This window comes from Lynx rufus, unplaced genomic scaffold, assembly GCF_022079265.1.
Source record: "Lynx rufus isolate CCGP_SWC_20201006 ecotype Redwood Valley unplaced genomic scaffold, mLynRuf1.p SCAF_19, whole genome shotgun sequence".
Taxonomy (NCBI): Eukaryota; Metazoa; Chordata; class Mammalia; order Carnivora; family Felidae; genus Lynx; species Lynx rufus.
Genome location: NW_025814833.1, coordinates 8,718,765 through 8,740,212, shown reverse-complemented (window position 1 = coordinate 8,740,212; position 21,448 = coordinate 8,718,765). Strand labels below are relative to the sequence as shown.

Below are 21,448 nucleotides of genomic sequence, written 5' to 3'. Positions count from 1 at the left end.
TGCTCTCTCTCAAAAATAAAGATTAAAAAGAAATTTTTTAAAAAACACAACAGGTTAATAGTAGAAAGACCATTCAAATTTGAGCCTTGCCACTTCCTAGTTGTGAATTTGGGGGCATGCTGGTTAACCTCACTGTGTCTCCATTAATGGGGATCGATAAAAATATTTTTCTCCATAAGGATATTGAGAAGATTAAGTGAAGTGATACACACATACAAAGCATTTCACACAACAGGCTGCACTAAATGTATCTTGTGTTTGTAGGTAGTCGGCACAGCTCTCCAGAGCCTCTTTAGGGAGGACACCCCAGGCTTGACTTCTGGGAGGGAGGGAGAGACCCATTCAACTTGACAAAGGCCTGCAACAGAGGCTACCCAAAGGCCTCATGTGTGCTCCCTGTGTTTCCTCTCTCTGAGGCCCATTTCCTTTGTTCTCTCATCATTTCCTCTCATTCTTGCCAGTTCAAAGCCTTTTACGGCGACTCGGGGTTTAGACTTTATGGGTTCAGTTTCCAGGCATTTCCTGTTACCTTTCCTCTTTATCAGTTTCCTTCTTTATGGACGGTCTGTTTTCTTGTGCTCACCGCAGCACAATGAGGCAGCTTAATACATTCTCATGTCCACAGAGGGGCAGCAGAGTGTGGTAGAAACAGTCCTGGCCTGGGTATCAGGACAGCTGTGTTTTAATTTTCCTAAATTTGCTCGAGCACGTTACGCCCCCACCCTGAGCCTCAGTTTCTCTGTTTTTATAGAGAGAGCATTGAATTAGACTGAGGAGCAACCAGAGGCCCCAGATACCTACCTAGACCTCTGCCGTGACCCACCTACGTTCGTGGTGAAGCCTTTGATCCAATTTCATGTTTATCTATTGTGTTCTTAAAAAACCAGAAGGATAAACCAGTCTACTTAAGGCAGCCTTCCTAGAGGAGAGGAGCCTTTTATTATCACTCCCCCAGGGGAGTGAGGGCCAGGGATTGGCCCAGGGGATTGAGAAAAGCAACTCGTCTATGGGGCAGCATCGGCTAGAATGCCCTGGGCAGCCTGTCCTTCTGGAAAACTCCTGGCTCAGGTGTTGCTTAAGGTTTTCCAGTTGCCCTCCTAACTCACACAAAGAGGAGTCTCCATCCAGAAGAGCTGGGCTAAGCTGGAACAGACAGGAGGAAACGGGTGAGTCAGGGAGCAACTTCATTCAACCGTATATCCCTGGTGCCTGGAACATGCTTGGCACTCTCTAAATGTTGCACTGAGTGGAATGAACCGATTGTAAGGTGGCTCTGTTGTCATCTTACTATGGGACCATAGCTGAGTCATCTCAGCTCCTTATTTTTTGTGTTTTTTATTGAAATATATTTGACCTATAACATTGTATAAATTTAAGGTGTACAACAGGTTAATATGATACATTTAATAAACTGTAAAATGCCATTGTAGTGATAATTAGCACCCCTATCATATTACATAATAATTTCTTTTTAGTGGCTGGAATAATTAAGGTCTAGTCTCTTAGCAAGTTTGATGATGATAATACATTATTATTGTTTATATTCACTATACTGTGCATTAGACCCCTAGGGTTTATTTACTCCTTGTTGCAAATTTGTACCCTTAAACAACATCTGTCCTATCTCCCCACCCCCAGCCCCTGGTAACCACCATTTTACTCTCTGCTTTGGATGACTTTGGCTTTTTTAGATTCCTCATATACATTTCATGTCTTTCTTTGTCATCATTTTAAAAAAATTGTTTTAATGTTTATTTGCTTTTGAGAGACACAGAGAGAGAGATAGAGAGAGCCGGGGGGGGGGGTGGGTTGGGCAGAGAGAGAGGGAGACACAGAATCCGAGGCAGGCTCCAGGCTCTAAGCTGTCAGCACAGAGCCGGACACAGGGCTCAAACCCACCAACCAAGAGATCATGACCTGAGCCGAAGCTGGATGCTTAACTGACTGAGCCACCCAGGCGCCCCTGTATTTCACTTCTTTAACCCTAGCTCCCCATGACTAAAGTGAGGATGATTTTTTTATCTACTTTCAGGGATTGTTTTGGCCATGAAATGACAAAGTGCACATAAATGTACTTTATGAAAACAATGCCCTACAGGCGTCGGGCGTCGAAGATGAGAAAGCTTATCTACTGTTAGATTCCTCCACCCAGAACGTATCATTTTAGTGACTAAACTCCAGTGCCAGGTTTCTCACTGACCGTCATCTCTTAAAAATAGTGAAGAACTTTAATGAGATTCTTTACATCCCATGGGATGCTAAGCTATTTTCATTTTGAATAGGAAAAAAAAAAAAATGACGGTGCTTATAAACATTTCTGCCTTTCCTGAAATAGCCAGCATGAGAAAAGTGTGCTTACCCCTGGAAGAATCGATCCCTAAGGTGACTTCCAGCTTGACGACTCCAGAGGGAGGCAAGTCTCTAAAAAGACCCCAGAGGGCAGGTTCTCAATTTACTTGGCCTTATTTCCCCACTTGGCGCTTCGCAGAGGGTCTAGCGGGCTCATTGACTGAAACAGTGAAGGCAGACTTGTGAACTGGTTGTCTGTACATCAGACCACCACGAGATGGCAGTAAAGTCAGGCGAATTCATTCTGTTCTCTGCTTCTTCGTTCAGCCTCTCGTCCTCAGGTCAAAGAATATGATTCACGTTTAATTTCCTTGCTTCCGTTTCCTCCATTCAAATATCCTTCTACAAACCTCAATATCATAGTTTTTTGTCCCCCTCAGTTTTAGTCTGTGTCTTTCCCTGGCTACTGGGGAATGAAACAGTATTGTAAGCCTTTGTTTAGAAACAGAAACCATTTGTAAATAGGGGTGTTAGTACCGTAACGCCCATTTTCACAGGGCTCTCGCAGGGATGAAATGAACTGATGTACCTAAAATTTCGTATAGGGCCCGAACTCAATAAATGTGAACAATGACTGCCATTATTAGTATTGTTATTCTTATGGCTTAGACTGACCCAGGTTATTTGATAAGTGAAACAGATTTCAAAGGCAGGAACCAGAAGGAAAACGGGGAACAATTCTTGCACACACATCCCAGGGGCAGTTCTCTGGCAAGGTTAGAGTTACAGGGGTGGAAATATATGTCTTTCTGCTGTGTTGTATGACTTTTTCAACCCGTCTTCACCAAGCCCCCCCCCCCCGGGTGAATTTTGGGAGAAATTACACACAAATACATCTTTCAAGAGAAAGCCCCTAGCATTGCATCGAGCGCTGTAGGTTCTCAGTGAAAGTCGGACTTTTCATCTGAAAGCTAGACCAGTTTGAGCTAATGATATGGTCTCATTCAGGTGGTTCCCCACTGGACTGTGTGTTGCAATCATCTGGGCCCTCTTCCCAAAGATAATAATTCTATATATCTGGAGCCGGGCCTAGAAATCTGTATTTTAAAGCTCTCTCCAGACATTTGTGGGAAGGAATAGACTAGTTGAAAAGTGTTTAGCGGGAAGAAAAAGGAGCCTAGATGCGTTGATCATTCTAGGTGTTGTGCTGAGTGCTTTATATGTGTCATATCATTTGACCTTCACGGCTGCTCTGTGAGGTGGGTGGCGTCACTTCCACTTTACTCACAGGAGGGCTGAAATTCAGAAGTGTTAAATCACTTGCCTACTGGTTCAGTTTGTAAATGACAGGTCATGGCTGCAGACACCGTTCTCTGTAATTCTCATCCAGGATCTTGTTCGTGCACCACTTGACTTCCGAGCACATATGGTCCTGGCCCAGTCTCTACCCTCTGGCTAAGTGTCACTCTTGGTCAAATACTTACCTGTCTACTGAATGGCTTTCTCTATAACAACATTCCTGCCTCTAGCTGGGGCTTGATGAATGAATACAACAAATAAAAGAGGATTAAATGAAATAATGGATAGAAAAAGCGCCTCGTAAATTGTAAAGTTCTATACACATATTGGGTGGTATTGCCACACATTATTTAACATATTTGTGGCATTGGTTGTTACCTAGAGGTTCCGGGCCCGATGAGAGCCTTCAGGGTCTATATCTATTGGCCAATGGAGCATGGATATGGAAATAGCTGAATGCTCAAAGCTGGCCTCACAGGTATGGGGCTAAATCAATGGCTGGAATGAGGGTGCACTTGCTCCTGAGTCGTGAGGTATGTCAGCTTGCCAGAAGAGCAGTGACATGGCACATAGCAGGTGGTGAGCACGTGTGCACCCTTGCTCCTTCCTCTTTCTTGACTCTATCTTTGCAGTAGAGGCTGCGGTGGCCGTGGTTCAGTCTCACGGGAGGGGATCACTCAAGAAGGCCAAGTCTTCCTCTTGGCAGGCACTCACCTAGAGGATGAGGCCATTCCTGGTCAGTGTGGAGTTGAGGCTCTGGTCACCCTGGAAGCAGCTGGCCCCATGCTTGGAAGAAAAGTCCGTGGTTCCCTGGCCTGTGCCGGGAACATAAGAGGGCGGACTCCCAAGGTGGCCAAACAGGATAAATGGAAGAAGAAAGGCCAAGTCATATGGTTGTAGTGGTTGCAGTACAACCAGCCATTTGTCAATGCTGTGCCCACCTTTGGCAGGGAGAAGGGACCCAGTTGCAACTCTTAAGTCGGTTGTGATCCTGGATTTCCCCAATAAAGCCATTTAGTCCAATGAGAAAAAAAAAAGTATGTAACAGTCACTCAATAAGCATATTATGGACACTTACTGTACATAAAATACTGAATGAGACACTGTACATAATTTTAAGAATTCAAGAATATAGTCTTCAAGAAGCTTTGAGGAGATGTTATATATATAATATATGATATATGACATATATCTATATATATATCATCCATATAGCCATTTTATATATATATATATATATTATATAAACATGCATCTATTATGTCTATATATATACATATATACACATCTAACAAATTCAACCATAATAATATCAATTACAAACCATAATGACATGAATCATCAAAAGGGATAAACTGCTAAGGCTCATGAGAACTTTAGAATCTATCTTCTTTTAGTGTAAGTTGCCATCTATATTACAGAAAACAACTCTTGACTCTCTCTCCATATTTCTCACACTTCTCCCTTGATCAGTCTCACCTCCTGTGGCCAAAGTGATTTTGAAAAATGCAAATCTGATGTCATTCCCATTCTTTAGCAATGGTCCCCATTGTCTACAGGATAAAGACTCCTTAAGAATGGCCTGTATGGACCTTGGCCGTCACGTCCATTAACACTCAAGATCTTCCTCTTGTCCGACCACCCTCAAAATACCACGTTCTTTCAAACCTTTGCAACCTTGCATGTGCTGTGTCCATTGTTAGGAACACCCTTCTCCCCCTTCCTCAGCTAGTTAACTTCCTACTTTTTCTTGAAAACTCCTTGCCCTCTTTGAGCTGGATTTGATGCCCTACATCTATATCTTTGTTTCATCTATATAATAGCACTCGTCACACTAATATTCTCTTCACTTGTTCCACTTCTCTCTCTGGCTCCCTTTCCCTCAATCTAGTTTGTTGATCTTACCTATGTGAGAACAACATATTTAAAGAGCTCACCACAGTGACTATGAGCTGAAAAAGTTCAAGTGGATACAATCAGAAATCTATTGAGCAGATGCTAGATGAGAGAGGCCAATTTCTTAGAGAGCTCATGCTGAATCGAGCAGGTACAAACACTTGGTTGGCTGGTTTTTGACCAGTCTCTTTGGGGGGAAAGTACCTGTCTTAGTCCATTTGGACTGCTGTGAGAGATGCCAAAAACTAGGTGGCTTATAAACAACAGAAATGCCTTTCTCACAGTTCTGGAGGCTAAGAAGTCCAAGATCAAGGTGCCAGCAGATTTAGTGTCTGGTGAATTCTTTCTTTCTGCTTCACATGTGGCAATCTTCTCGCTGTGTCCTCACATGGCAGGAGGGGGCACGGGAGCTCATTGGGGGGTCTCTTTCATAAGGGCACTAATCCCATTTATTAAAGCTCCACCCTCATGACCTAGTCAATTCCCAAAGGCTCCACCTCCAAATACCATCACGTTGGGCATTAAGATTTAACATATAAATTTGGGGGTTCACAAACATTCAGTCTACGACAATTCCCAAAGCTCTTCTGAAAAGCTGCTTCAAGTGTCGTTTGATGGTCTATATAAAGAATAACAGAGTGACACGAAGGTTTCTTCAGGGGCGGGTGGGGGTCAATCTTAAGAAAGATCCAGAAGCGCAATTTAAGTTGGCCTGAGACATGATTCCTCTCATTTATCCCCTAATGAAGAAAAAGATGAGCAGATTAGCTAAAACTTGGGATAGCTATGCAGGAAATAATATAAATAGGAAAGACTGGTTGGCAACATATGTGGATGGGTCAGAAGCAGATGTTTAATAGTGCTGTGGAAGATTTCAATGGAAGGACTCTTTTTTTTTTTTTTGGCAGAACTATAAGAGAAAGAAAATCAACCATATCAGGGCATCTCTGTCACCATGAGGATTTGAGTCATTACTGAGTGCTACCCTGACTTTCTGGAAGTGGTTAGAAATAGTGACTACTAACAAAAACATGTTTTCCTGAACTACTGAAGTTTTTTCAAAGGATTTTTTTTTTTGCCTTTGTCTCTGGCAAGAGAGCCTGACAGACTTCTGGAATCTTTAGTAGGTTCTTGGCCTCCAATCTAGAGTCTGGTTGATAGTTATGCCCAGCCTGGAGAGTAAGAAGAAAGCTGTCCTCATGGCTTTGCCTATCTTTTTACTGGGGGCTGTGGTAGGGTGTTGGAGGGTAGGGTGTTTGGCAATTGCCCTTGAATTCATTGGCTTTGCTTTATATTTTACAATTATTCATCTATGCTGAACCTAGCAGAGAAAGTTCTCTCCTCATTTAGCTTGGCTGCATTGAAAATATTTTTATGCTGCTACCTGTGGAGACCCTATAGTTAGCAGTGTCTCTCTGAACAGATGGGACCACCAACTTCTTCCAAACCCTTGCTGCCTGCTTAACACAAAATGCAAGTTCCTATGGCAAAAACTATGTTGAATAAGCAAATAGCAACCCTAGCCCTGCCCACCCCCAACCATGAACCCAACCAGGTGGGTTGCAGCCCTCGTTTCATAAGTTGAGATGGTGGGTGAAGGGAGGAGCAGCTGATTTTCCTGAGCTGGGTATGCTTTGGGGAAAACTCCACTTTTATTAGGAAGAGGTCTGTTGAAGAGCTCAACCCCTCCACTCGGTCCCTATGTTCTCTAGTGTTCTAATTTTATACTAATGTTTTCTAAACTCCCCCCATCTTTCTTTTCTTCCTCTTCTACCTATCTATCCCATTGACTCTCCTTTAGACTCTTTCCTTTCTTTAATCTCTCTCTAATTCTTTCCCTTTCCCTCCACAGACTTCCAAAGGAATCTCTTTTTTTATTTTTTTTTTTAACATTTGTGCATATTTTGAGAGACAGAGACAGAGCACGACTGAGGGAGGGGCAGAGACAGAGGGAGACACAGAATCCGAAGCAGGCTCTAGGCTCTGAGCTATCAGCACAGGGCCCGATGCGGGGCTCTGAACTCATGAACCGTGAGATCATGACCTGAACTGAAGTCAGACGTGTAACCGACTGAGCCACCCAGGCGCCCCAGAATGCCAACGGAATCTTAAATATCTCTCTGTAGCTGAGGTGATTGTTCTCAGGGCCAGTGCGGGCAGCCTGGTTTGCTATGAAGGCTGCGATGGCCCCACAGGTGGCTCCTAGACAGACATCCTGCATATCTGTTCTGTCTTTCTGCTCTGGATGGTGAGGTTGAGGGCAATATGCTTGTTCCCATTGCAGGTCCCCCTCTACCTTGGGGTCACTTCTTCCATCATTTTGCCTATAAGGCTCAAGCAGTGTCTCTCAAGTTCCCTGGTTATGGGAGTAGATTTGATGATAAAAAAGATGTCAATATTGTTCTCATTGCATTCTACCTGAACCCCCTCCCTGAATCCTGACTTCATGAGTTCCTAGAATTTGGATGTCATCTTTGTATAGGACTATAGTCCCCCGTCCATACCCCTAAGCTGCTTACATTGGTAAACAGCTCTATACCTTCTTGCCCTACCCCAAAGCTCCAAGCTACTTCATAGATCTTATCCCTTCCATTAGTCCCTTCCTCACCACATATCTGGGGCGCCTTACCTCTGATCCTGGGTCATAAGCATGCCTTTTTCTGGAGTGTTAGCTCCCAGAACTAGGCTTTTGGCAACACTTGCATCAAATCAAAACTTCATATATCTGAAAGTTCCATTTCATTTCGTCTAGCCCTTCATCAGTGTTGGAAGTGTCAGTGGTCATTAGGTACTTGCTATATTCTTGCTTCCCTGTCTTTTCCTCCAAACTTTCAGGGGCCAAGACTTCCATCAGATGATTTTGTAAAAGAGAAGGCTTGAGAAACCCAAAAGACAGACTTAGCTCACTCTTTTTAAATGAAGACTTCGATAATGCAGTTTAAGATTCACGGCAAAATTGAAGGGAATGTGCAAAGATTTTCCTATATTCCCCCATGCATGCATAGCCTCTACCATTATCAACACCCCCGCCCCAGAGTGGTATACTTATTACAACTGATAAGCCTACATTGACACACCATAGTCACCTGAAGTCCATAGTTTACATTATGGTTCACTCTTGGTGGTATACATTCTATGCATTTGCACAAATGTATATTGATGTGTATCCACCATTATACTATCAAACCGAGTATTTTCACTGCTCTACCAACACTCCATGACCTGCCTATTCATCCCTCCCCAAGCCTACCAACTCATGGCAACCTTTGATCATTTTACCATCTCCATAGTTGGAATACTAGAGTAAGTAGCCTTTTCAGATTGACCTTTCACTTAGTAATATATATTTAAGTTTACTCCATGTTTTTCATAGCTTGGTAGCTCACTTCTTTTTAGTGTTGAATCATATTCCATTGTCTGGATGGACCGCAGTTACTCTATCCATTCACCTACTGAAGGACTTCTTGCTTCCAAGAATGGGAAATTATGAATAAAGTTGCTATAAAAATCCTTGTGCAGGTTTTTGTGTGGACATAAGTTTTAAACTTCTTTGGGTAAATACAAAGGAGCATGATTGCTTAATCATATGGTATAAGTATCTTTAGTTTTACAAGAAATTGTCAAACTGTCTTCCAAAGTGGGTTCACTCTCTTTTATGCCTTTTCCCTCTTTCTCCAAGCAGGACTCTTTTCTTCGGATTAGTTCTCTAGCATCCTTGGCTTCTAAGCTGGCATTCTGAGCATGTTAGCTGCAGAGAGAGCCTCTCTGTTACTCTTTCCTCCTCTGATTCCCAATCCTGATGCCCACACCAATGCTAGGCCCTACCAAAAGCATCAGCGTGTGGCTAACACCTCCCAGTAGTTCATAATGACCCATTTGTAGTTGGCCAGACACCATGTCCCTTAAGTACATAGGACTGGGGTTCTATGGAGGGCAGTCAGTTTAAGTAGCAGCCAGTGACAGTTTGTTCTCTAAACAGCAGAGATGTAATAATATAACTTAATGCTGAATCAAAGAAAATAGCGGCAAACTCCAAACCAATTTGATTTGTAACTTGGAATAAAAGCAACGTGTCTTGATTTAAATGTCAGGCCCACTGCTGAGTGATGATTTAATAACTTTTATGAGGGATCTTGTCATAGCAAATTCAACACTGGAATAGAATGACTCACAGATAGAGTGTTAGAAATTGTACAGAAGAGCACAAAAAGGAACGGGCTTATCTCAGGGCCCCTCTAGAACTTTGCATGCAGCGAATTTGCAGTTAGGACCTCTTTTCTCCCTCTCTCCTGCCACCTAATCTTTCTTTTCACAGGTACATCTGCATGTGTGTAGAGACAATCCCCCAGTGTGATGCCAGCTTACTGCATTATTTTCTGAGCACACAGGTCCCTGAACAATTGTAGCATGGAGGCTCAGAATTGGTGCAATCTGAGAGGTGAGGCAGCAGCGATCCTGGCTACTTCTGAAAAAGACCTCACGAACTCATCTGGTCTTTATTGCTCTGTCTTTAGACGGGTACTTAATTGCTTTCTCCCATTTTAGGAGTGAGATAGCTGAATTCCAGTGGGGTTAAGAGGTTCCTTCAAAGACTCCAGTCTCCTGACTCCCAGGGTATTCCTCCTGAATACCTTGTGAGATCTCTCTCCTTGGCCTTCCCCAGCTTCCCTGAGCTAGCATACTAGAATACTCAAAGCTGACCATACTGCAGTTCCAGCCAGCTTCCCAGGTCAATAGGGAACCATGCACAGATGTTCTTAAGGGAAAAGCTTCCATTCTGTTGGGCTAATTGTTCAGTCATCAAGATTCATTTTGGAGGTCATTCAAAGTGTAAATATCTGGTGTTTTGCCTAGATGAGGGTTGCTTAACATCAAAAATATTGACATTTTTGGCCAGATCATTTTTTTGTTGTGGGAGGCTGCTTTATGTATCGTTGGATGTGTACCAGCATTCCTGTCCTCTGGTTAACCGGTCTCTTCCTACAGTGTACAACTGCCTCCAGTCTCTTTTAGAGAGAGATTTTAGGTTAATCTTCCCAAACTATACCTCTAACTCAGTCGTTCTTAACGGAAAGCAATCCACCACGCCCCCACTCCCAAGGATGCTTGACAATGTTTGTGGATATTTTTGGTTTCCACCACTCAGGGGGAGGGATAAGTTGCAGACATCTAGTCGGTAGAGGCCAGGGTGCAACAATACACAAGACAACCCTCCCCACCCCACCCCACTTCACCCCCGTACAACAAAGATTTGTTTGGCCCAAAATATCAATAGTGCCGAGGCTGAGACACTGTTTTCTATCATGCCATCCTCTGGTCAGAAAATTTCCATTGCTCCCCATTGCTTGTGGGAAAGATGCCACATTCCATGGTTCCTCCTGGTCTCGATTCAGCTTATTATTTGCCAACTACATCTTCTTTCCCGAAGCAATTCTGAATAGAGTACTGTTTCTGGAGCGTGTGGTCAACCTTCTCACTCACGTACTTTGCTCACACCAACCATTCCCACTTCCTAGAATGCCCACTTCCCGCTACTGAAGTCAAGTTGCAATGCTATGTTCTTTATAAAGCATTACCTGAGCACTTGTTGCGAGGAGCACTGGGTATCATTTGTAAGTGATGAATCACTGCATTTTGAATTCTACTCCTGAAACCAATCTTGCACTGTATATTAACTAACTAAAATTTAAGTAAACACACACACACACACCATACACACACAAACATTTCCTGAGCCTGAATTCTCCCAGATGGAAATAATTCTTTTTTCGCTAGGTTTTCCTGTAGAATTTCTTGCATGTCTCTTAAAACATTGATCACATTCAGAGTAGAATGGACATTCTGAGTTGGAAGGGGATTTTTAAAATCTCTCCAGCAAAAATTCCCTTCACTTAAAAAAAAAAAAAAAGAAATTCAGATTCAGAAAGTTGAAGTGATTAGTTGAAGGCATTATACTTTGGATTATAGTAACTTGTATCCTTGGCTCCATTCTTCTGGCATGGAAATAGATGACCATGGACGTTCCGTGCTGGCACTCACATCTGAACACTTGTAAGTTGGTAAAGTAATTTATCTTTCTGAGACTCCATTTTCTCAGCTGTTAAGGAAAATAATCATGGCTGTTGTGAGAGTCAAATGAGATGGTGCATTCAAAACGTATGGCACATAGTAGGAACTTAATATGTATTTGTCAGATGAATAGAAGAATCAACAGTGCTTCAAGGAGTAGGATTTAGGGATTGGTGATGGTTCATGGGACTTCACCAAAAGGCGATTGGAGGAAAAAGGCGGTAGCTCATCGTCACTGCTCCCTATTTTGCACCCTTTCATAGAAAGCACAAGGTCCTCTACAGGGCATCAGACCAGTGTCCAAGGTTTCTGTGGAGTAGGTGAATATTGACATCAGCTCTCAACCTGAAGCTGTGCTTCTTTAAAGGTTTGCTTCCCCTGCCTCCCCTCTGCAATGCTAGTGATGTAACCTCTTTATTTCCTCAAGCAGATAACAGGGAGGGTTGTGGGGAGAGGTTTGGATGGAAGGTGTATTTCCTCTATTTCTCCTTGGCTCCCTGTGTGGCAGCAGCCTGTAGCTTAGGTGCTGTTCAGTTACCTAATAGGAGTGTCTGTGCCTCAGTGACGCTGTGACTCCATGACTCTGTGACTCTGTGAATGGAAACTCTGAGTGCATTTGGTGTGGCAATGGGAGCGTTTTGGTGCTAAATCCTCGCCCGGTGGTACCCGGTTCTGACTGACTTCAATAAGGTTTATTGAAGTCCTTCTAGCCAGGTCTTCACTCCGGAGTTGCCCGCTCTGTCAACTTTCTTCCTGCCTAGAGCTTAGAGGTAATGGCATGCTATGCATCTATTCCTTTCATTTACAGAAACAAGTCTTTCCCTGCTCCCTGGGTGCATATATCTAATAAAAATGTCCCTGCTACTTTAATGGGAGGATGAGCTGACAAGCAACTGAAGAAACAGAATGAGACTTCGGATGCCTTGTCTGGACTAGATTGGGAGCATTCCAGAGAGGAGGAAGTTGCCTGACAGTTAGTCCACCTCAGAGCTGGCGCCTGTCTACTCTACCATGTGAGCACAGGAGATTTCGGTTAGAGGGGTCACAGGGGAAGCTCAGGTGGATCTATTACAAATTAATTTAGGAGCCCGTCTTTAGGGCTTATAGGTCAAGGGTCCTATAAGAGGAAAATGGCTTTTGAGAAGATGAAAAAAAAAAAAACAGTAGAAGACAGAGTACCAGATTGAGAGTAGAGAGACTTGGTCTGGATCCTTGCCTCTACCTCTCTGTTTCAGAGAGAGTTCCTAAGGCTATCAACTGAGCCTCACGATTCCTGTCTGTGAACTGGGCACAATAAAACCTGCAGCCTTCTTCCTAGGGATGGCAGAAGTTGAAGGTTTGCCCGTCTCTACAGTTTTCACCCTGTGAAACCCAAAGCATTATATAAAACCTCCTACTTTTAGTAAGAGAGGGAGTATGTATGTATGTCTAAGGGAGGCGTGACAAGGTGGTTAAGGAACAAATTTATTGTTTGCTTGCCTCAATGTGGTATTCTTCAGTTTACTCTTCCCAGAGTCCCACCCATCATTGTTCATGTTGAGGCCAGTCTGTAGATAGTTACATTATTTTCCCTAAGAATGGTTCTCTTTCAAATTCACTCCATCTATCTAAGGATTGCATTGTTTCCATTATCTACTGTAGTCTGGCTTTCGCTATAATTTTCAGTGGGGCCATGTGACTTCAGGGAGTTATATGACTGCCTCCATCTATGGTAAAGCAGTATCTCCGCTGAAGAACTGAAGTTTGACATTTGCCATGGGAAGGGATAAGGGATCCATTCATTCATTCAAGTATAGAAGGAAATATACACAGTACTCATGAGGGCCTCTGATGAAGGAATTTGACTTAGGGAGGTCAGGGAGGGCTTCACTAAGGAATTAATGATTGGGTTGAGCTTTGAAGAATGATTGAAAATTCACTAGGCAAAAAGAGTGGTGGGAAGTATATGTGCACATGCCTACATGCAGTAAGCATTTTAGGGAGTAGAATATGCATAGGCCTTATGGTGACAAGGATCGTAGCACATTCCAGAAACAAACAGAACAATACTATGGCCGGTTTTGTAACTTTAATAAAAAAATTAAGTCATAAGTTTGGCTGTTGAGGGTTAAAAAATTTAAGTGTACCCACCTTTGGAGTATTGTCAGGCTAAATCATGCACACTGAGCACCCACTGTTGACACAATATGGGAGCTATTATCAAGAAAGAAGCTAATGCATCTGCACTGTTGAGCCAATCTAGAAGGGGGTAAAGGGTAGATGAAAAATATTTGATATGCAAATTTTCCTCCCAAAATTTTGACCAACAGGTACACCCATGTAAGGGATGTATGGACAAACTCCTGGTAGGATACTTGTTGAGGTGACTTGAGCCGACTGGGGTTAATCTAGGAAAGTTTCTTGGAAGTCCTGGATAGAGTTCCAAGGTAGATATGAGTTGGTGAATAAGAGGAAAGAAGCTGTTTCTGGCAGGAGAGACAGCATGAGTGATAATTTGGTGGTAGAAGGAACACTATTTCTGAGGTGAGAATTTCGGGATATATAAGGCTGTCCCGAATAGAGGAGCAAAGCAGCCTAACTTGGGACCATCTTAGACTCTTTATATGACATGCCAACTAGTCAATTAGAAGAAGTAAAATTAACATTCACCGGGCACCATGTGAACAGAAGAAATTGGTTATTAAAAAGTAAATTGTCATGAAGATCAGTCTTGACATCTCCAACTGACTGTAGTTAGACCTAGCTTTCTGCAAGACTGTGAGGTAGGTGAAGGTCACTACCTATGTCTTTTCTCAGGATCCCTCTGCAGTTTCCTATCACTGGCATCCATTCCAATTGCTGGAGTCTTGTTTGCTTAGGCACTTGATTTTTAGTAATTAGTTGTTAGTCTGTTCCCTTATAAATTAATAGCTCTCTTTTCTTTGGGCACTGACATTTTCTGAGGGAAAATTCTCAGAGAAAGCACAAATACTTCAAAGGACAGTATCTACTTCTGATAGGATGGCAGGTGGTAGAGTGGAATTTTTTGAACAGGTGACCTTTCCTATTACCCTTCAAACTTAAACTGCTGCCTCACAAGCTTGGCCTTGATTCCAACGCATGTTTCTTCCCTCGATGATGCAAGGGTAGGTTAAGACAAAGACATGTCGTAAACAGCAAGGGATTTTTATTGATTTTTTGCCTGTCAAATCTCCTGATGATGCAGAATATGATTCTTTGGAAATAGTCTATGCACATCAGTGTGGTGAAAAACGTGGAGCTTTAGAGTCAAGATTAGCCAGTGTTTATACCCTGACTCTATCGCTGTTCATCTGTGTGATTTTTCACAATTAACTGAACCTGTGCCTCAGTTACCTCATCTAATACAAAATGGGGACAATAAGAGTGTCTATCTCATTTAGTTACTGTAATGGTCAATGAGATATATGTCCAAGGAGTTTAGCATAGTTCTTGACACGTGATTAAGTGGCTCTTGTCATCATTCTCATTAGCATCACCACCACCATTACCACCCACACCACCCCCAGGTTCCTACTGTAACAGAATAAAATTCTGTAACTTCTTTCTAAAGCAAATACTAGCCATAAGCCCAAGAGGAAAAGGAGGAAACAGGAAGCCAAGTTGTATTTGCTGTTTCATATTATCACATTAACCCTAACACCCCAAAGAGAATGTATGAGAAGACAACCCAACCTTTATATCTCTGTCCCTATTTCTACAGGTACCTGTCGGCTTGGCTGGGCCTATTACTGTGCTGGAGGTGCAGCAGCTGCAGCCATGTTGATCTGCACCTGGCTCTCTTGTTTTGCTGGAAGAAACCCCAAGCCTGTCATGTTGGCGGAGAGCATCATGAGGAACACCAATTCTTATGCCATGGAGCTTGACCACTGCCTCAAACCTTGAGTTTTGGCAGAAGATTGGAAAGGGTGGGAAAGAGAAGGGAAGGGAGCCTTGAAAAGAGACACTAAGGGGCGCCTGGGTGGCTCAGTCGGTGAGGCGTCCGACTTCGGCTCAGGTCATGATCCCACAGTTCATGAGTTCGAGCCCCGCGTCAGGCTCTGTGCTGACATCTCAGAGCCTGGAGCCTGCTTCGGATTCTGTGTCTCCCTCTCTCTCTCTGTCCTCTCCCCACTCATACTATTTCTCAAAAAAGGAATAAATGATAAACGTCCAAAAACTTAAAAAAAAAAAAAAAGAGACACTAAGACAAGGCCACTTGCTACCCACCTGCTAGGAGTATAGCCTAGGGTTTGCATGCTTTTTAACTTACCAGTCATTCGTTTTCTCTTTTGTTTAAGCCAGCGGGTCAGCGGCTATTTACAGAATTCGTCAAGAACCATGATTCTCTCAAATGTTTACCTAGCTGGTGAGTACCCACTAGCCCTCAAGTCCCAAAGTGCTCCTTTATGCAAAATAAGGAGAAGATCCTCACCTGAAAAGCAACTTCACAATCAAGCAGCTCTTCAGAGTCCTACAGCTCCTCTCTATCACTTAAAGGTTGTGTAAGAACCTGTGTGCAGGGAAGGACTAGGAGACAGACAGGGCTGGTTCCCACCACTCCACGCATACGGCCCTCCCCCTGGGACTTATTGCTATCTCCGAACATCTATGGAGTGCCACTGCTCAAATTTTTGTCACCTTCTCAGGACTATACCTTGACTCTTCCTATTTTCTCCTGCCTCTCTTCCTTTCCGGTTGCGGGGAAGCTTACGGGCGGGTGACTCCCAGTGGGGAAAACACGAATCAAGTATGTTTGCATATAGTCTAAGACCCCTTCCTTATTATGCTTTACAATACTCATAACATTTCATTTTGTGTTTTGCCTGGGTGACTGGCATCAAAATAGTGGCGCGAATTCTCTAGTCCCTTATAAGTTCAGAAATTGTGGTCCATCCAATGTTCTGAGCAGAGATTATAGCATTTGTTGTACCCTCAATAAACATGGATTCACAATGATGATGACAAGGATGTTTCTGCTGGCTCCTTATTGAAACTTCTATTAGAGTTCATTTTTATCAACCAGGAAATCCACAGTGGCCTTTTGCCCCTATAGTCATTCGGAACATGATATAAGTTTCTCTGCCTGTTTCAAAGACTGCTCATCAAATGCTTCCTCTCCATCTGGGATGAATTAGACATGAAAGAACATAGCTCTGCTGTCACCTAGGGCTGATGTATTTTTAGGGTTGGCCTCCATCCCATCTGTGCTCAAGGTTGACGGATGGTGTAGAAGAACTTGGTGTCTCCCAAGGACAGAATTTGTCTACCGCTCCCCCCACCCCCACCAACGGCCATTAATTCAGGCCAGCTCTATTGTTCCCTAACTGTAGCTTTAGGGATTAGGGAGAGCCCGTGACCTAAAAGGCCAGCTCATCTGTTTCTATTGTTAATCACTCCAGAGTGGTTTGGGTACGGCCTTACCTGGAAGGAGAGAAATGGCAAAGATTGGCTGATTAGTTATATGCCATTTCAAGAAGGTTAGGTCCTGATATTGATCTTACGGAGGTGAGTGAATTCAAGCATATTCTTCCCTCATGGGCTCATTCACTCATTTATTCACTCATTCAGGACACATCTCTTGAGCATCCTACTACATGCCACATTCTGTGCTAAGTGCTGAGGATAAGAGGAAGAAGAAACAGTTTCACATCTTAAGAGTTAGTTGTGGGCTCTGACAGACATGAAGATAAATAATTGCCAGTGTGTTGAGTGCTAGTAAGTGAACAAGAGGGGGCTAAAGGATCATGCAGAGAAGCTATTAAAACAACTTGGGGTAAAGAGGTTCATGAGAAAACTTCGTAGGAAAGATGATGCCTAAGATAAATCTGAGAGATGAGTAGGGAGAGTTAGTCAGCAAAGGCAAGAGTGAATGAGACAAAAGAGCGGGGAACCAAGAGGCATGGAGACATGAAAAGAATATGGCACCATCATGAAAGCAATGAATAGGTTTGTAAAAATGGAAGTGGCAACAACAAAAAAAAATGAAGCTGACAAGGGAAATACTACCCAGAATCCATGGGGCTTTCTACACCAAGATAAGTAGTTTGGATTTTATCCTAAAGGAGCACCGTTGAAAGGGAAGTGACATAAACCTGTTTGTGTTTTTTTCAAAGGTCAGTTTGACAAAAGTGAGGACAATCGGGAGAAACTAGAAATATTTCCATAATCTAGGTGTAAAAGGATCCAGTCCTGACTAAGGTAGTTAACTGTGGGGCTTGAGCAGATGGGTGAATTTGAAAGAAGGTATTTAGGAATTAGATCCCACAGCACTTAGCCTAATGGATAATGTATAGGTGAGGGCAAGTGAGAATTTGGGGATGACCACTTTGAGATATGAGTGGTCTCTATCACCGAGATGGGGATACTGGAGGAATAACATAGTGAGGAACTGGTGATTGAATCCGTGTCAAGAACTATCTTCCTCATGGAGCTGGATTAAGTGTTTAAGGTAAGGCAAGCTGAAAATAGCTCAATGGGAGGGAAGCAGTGTAACTGAGTTTGCAATTACAGGAAAGATGACTAACAAGAGGCAAAACAAAGTGGAACCAGCTCAAACCTCCGTTTTATTATATAGACAAAATAATGCAACTTTAATTTAGGAAACTCCAAGATATGGAGAGTATGTCAGGCATTTGAGAAAAGGCAGGCCACTCCCCTTAAAAAAGATCAGGGGATCTCTCTTCTCAGGATAGGGAACATTCATGAATTCTGTAGCATGGAATTTACGGAAGGGGCAGAAGTCTTTAAGTCAAGGTCTTGGCAGGAAACAGATGGCATACTCAGTAAGGTATACTTAGCTGAGATGAGCTTAATGCAGGGACCATTTATGGTGGTGTGGGTAGGATTAAAGGGACCTACAATACTGGTGAGGCATACAGACACTATGAACAGTGGGGAGCCGTCAACACCCCTACGACTGAAAGGGCAAAGGGAAGAAACTGTGTTATTGGAACCCATCGAGAGCTACACCAGTGCACACTGGGGGCTGCTGTGTAACAGCTGTGGCTTTAGGTTGCACGATGTGGGCTCTGCTTAAATGCCACACAGCTGGGAGGGATACAGGGGCATGAAATCTATATATCTCACTCTCTTACCACTCTGATCTCCTGCCAGTGCCCACCATTAGCCAGACCCAGCCAGATGCCAGCTGGCAAGGAAGCCTATTGCTACAGTCCATTGAGGTCAGCTTTGGCACAGAACGTGGCAGAGAAGGGCAGAGAATGGACCTTGGGGGAGCAAGGGGCAAATGGAAAATCACAGCTCAGTGGTGAGTATACTTAGACCTGACACTGTCATCTTCTTACACGTGGCTCTCCAGGAAGCCTACGCTTTGCTGCCCTACATGGCCCAGACACCCAAAGACACTGGGAAGCAGTCACACCCTAAACAGGAGACTGAGCAGGAAGGAGTTAATTCGAAAGAACTGTTTTACATGACTGTCGCCTTGTATAAGGTACTAGTTAGTTGGAATGTTTCCTCTCCTTTTCCAGGGAAAGGGGATAGGATTTAAAAGGGATTTTTTTTTGTTCTTTGAGGAAATCAGGCCTTCAGGGAGCTTATACTGAATAAAGGATCCAGCCCCTTGTTCAATTTGAATTTAAATTCCTTTCTGCCTGTGTCTGGTTTCTTTGCTGCCAAGCCTTGTTTTTGCAGAGATGTCTGAGTAGCCTGGGTTTTTTTTTCCCCTGTGGCCTGGAGCGGGCTCTTGAAAGCTAAGCCTGCCTTCTCTGGCTGCTGTTGAGCAGAGAGGAAGGAGAGCCATTCTGTCAGGAGGCGGGCCAAATGAGTCAGGTGAGGACCTTAGAGACTATGGTTTGTTCCGTGCCTGGCTGGCTGTCGTGCTCCCCACCTGTGTACACAGATGGAGTGGCAAGCCATGGGTCCTTTACGAATCCTGGAAACACTTAGATCTTCTGGGGGGGGGGGGTGACAGGTGGGAGGGTATTCACCTGGACAAGCTCGCAATCCACTGACTGTTTCATAAGAGCCCATTTAGCAGGACATTCTTTCAGGAGAGAATGCCAGATTGGGAGTAACTGCCCCACGAACATGCCTTCATGTCTGTAGGGTTATAGTTTCTACACCTGGAGTGGTCTTTGGTTTCCTGCAAGTGTTTAGTCACCCAGGTGTGTCTTAGGCAATGTCCTCTCCCGATTGTTGTTCCTCGTTATCCCTGTTCCCAGAGGAATAGCTGCCTCTGTTCGCTTCCAGGCACTGGGATCCTGCCTTGCCAAGATGGAAAGGAAACGAAGATGGAAAGGCTCTGGCCTCTGGGAAAGGGGTTTCTGGCTTCTGCAAGAATAGGTGGCAATAAAAGATTTTTGCTGGATGAGGGGAAACCCTGGGAAGATGTGGGGATGAGGAAGCTACTGAGATGCACATGCTTTATAAACTGTTAAACAACTTGCACTAAGAGGGAGGGCCTGGCCCCTTCAAAATGTGATAAGAGACGCTCTCCAGTCTGGCAGTCACTCTTGGTAGAAGTACTAATGTGGAGAAACTTCAGGATTGTATCTGGTCCCAAGGCAGCCTGTTGGTGGTGGTGGTGGGGGGGGGGGTTGGGGGTAAAAAAGGAAGTTTCAAGAAAACTAATAGTGAACGCATTTTGTAAAATATGGAAGGCATCCCACTTGGTGGCTTGAGGGGAAAGGTATGCTATTTCTAGAACTGACAACGATCTCTCACCAGGCCCAGGAAAACTTTCCTAGCAGACGGGAGGCGGGACCCTTTCAAGGAGTCATCTCCCCTCCATGTCCTTGGTCGAAAAGCATTTCCTGAGCTGGAGAGAGGGCTGAAGTTGAAAGATATTTTTACTGGCCTCCCTTTCAGATGTAGAGATAATGTATTTTCAGCTTGAATTTTCATTTTGTCTACTTATGAGATTAGGCTTTCCCAGTGTTGATCTCTTCTCTAAATGCATCGAACCCCCACTGAGTCCTCAAAGCTAACAGCAAAATAAACAGTTGCTATGTATGCACACAAATGATTTAGATTTTCATTATACAGAGCTGCTGACATGTCAGGAGGCAGAAGTAGGGGGAGACAAAATGCTTGGTTTTGGCTGCAGCGCTGCATTCTATTTCTTCCTCCCTGTGTAGAAAGGAGGCCCTAGAGAACAGTACTTGGGGAAAGGGGGCATTGAGGCCAGCTGGCATCCATGAGGGCAGCCCACAAAGCTGGCTCCCTTTCCCTCTACCTCCTGGGAAGATGGTTGCAAATCCAGAAAGGAAACAAAGCTGGTAGAAAGGTCAAGCAGGATAAAAAGGGGTAAAGACATAAATACTTGAATCATTCCAGAGACACGTTGTCTCTTCCCACTGTGGCCTATTAGAATCTCATTTGTGGAATTTTGGACTGCTTTCCAAGACATCTCTTTGTATCTTGTGAGCTAAAATATTGACCCCCTAGACAACATGGTAAAGTGAAGGCCTCTAGGCTGTGGAATCAGGCTGATCAAGTTTTGAATCCAAGCCCAAACATTTCCGAGCTGTGTCTCCCTGGGCAAGTTACTTAACTTCTCTTTGTTTACTAAACTTTCTAAGACAGCATCTCCTATTTGCTGTTGCCCTTCACATTCCCCGGGAGCTATGGTAGGTATTTACCATTCAGCAGCTCCATACCTTTCACTTCACAATAATTATTCTAACACAGTGATTTGTATTTCTGGGTCACATTAGAATCCTCTGAGAAACTTTGAAAAATGTTGGATGCCTATGTTCCACCCCAGTTTAACTGAGTCAGAATCTCTGGGGGCCAGTAGACCATACCATTCCATTTTCATTGTTGATATCATCTGCTGGCCTCTTACTCATCTGTCATTCATTGAGGACTTCAGCACATGGCTTGCTTCTTGACTGCCATACTTTTGTAAATTTCAACATCCATGTGAACTTAT

General features: G+C 43.6%; 1 protein-coding gene across 1 annotated transcript in view; it reads left to right on the top strand.

The window, feature by feature from the left end:
* LHFPL1 (LHFPL tetraspan subfamily member 1) overlaps positions 1–15,456 on the top strand; it is a 39,273-nt gene extending 23,817 nt beyond the window's left edge. The window contains exon 3 of the mRNA XM_047081779.1: positions 15,275–15,456. Coding sequence (XP_046937735.1) covers positions 15,275–15,456 — 182 coding nt within the window. The remainder of the gene's footprint in view (positions 1–15,274) is intronic.
* Positions 15,457–21,448: the final 5,992 nt, after the last annotated feature.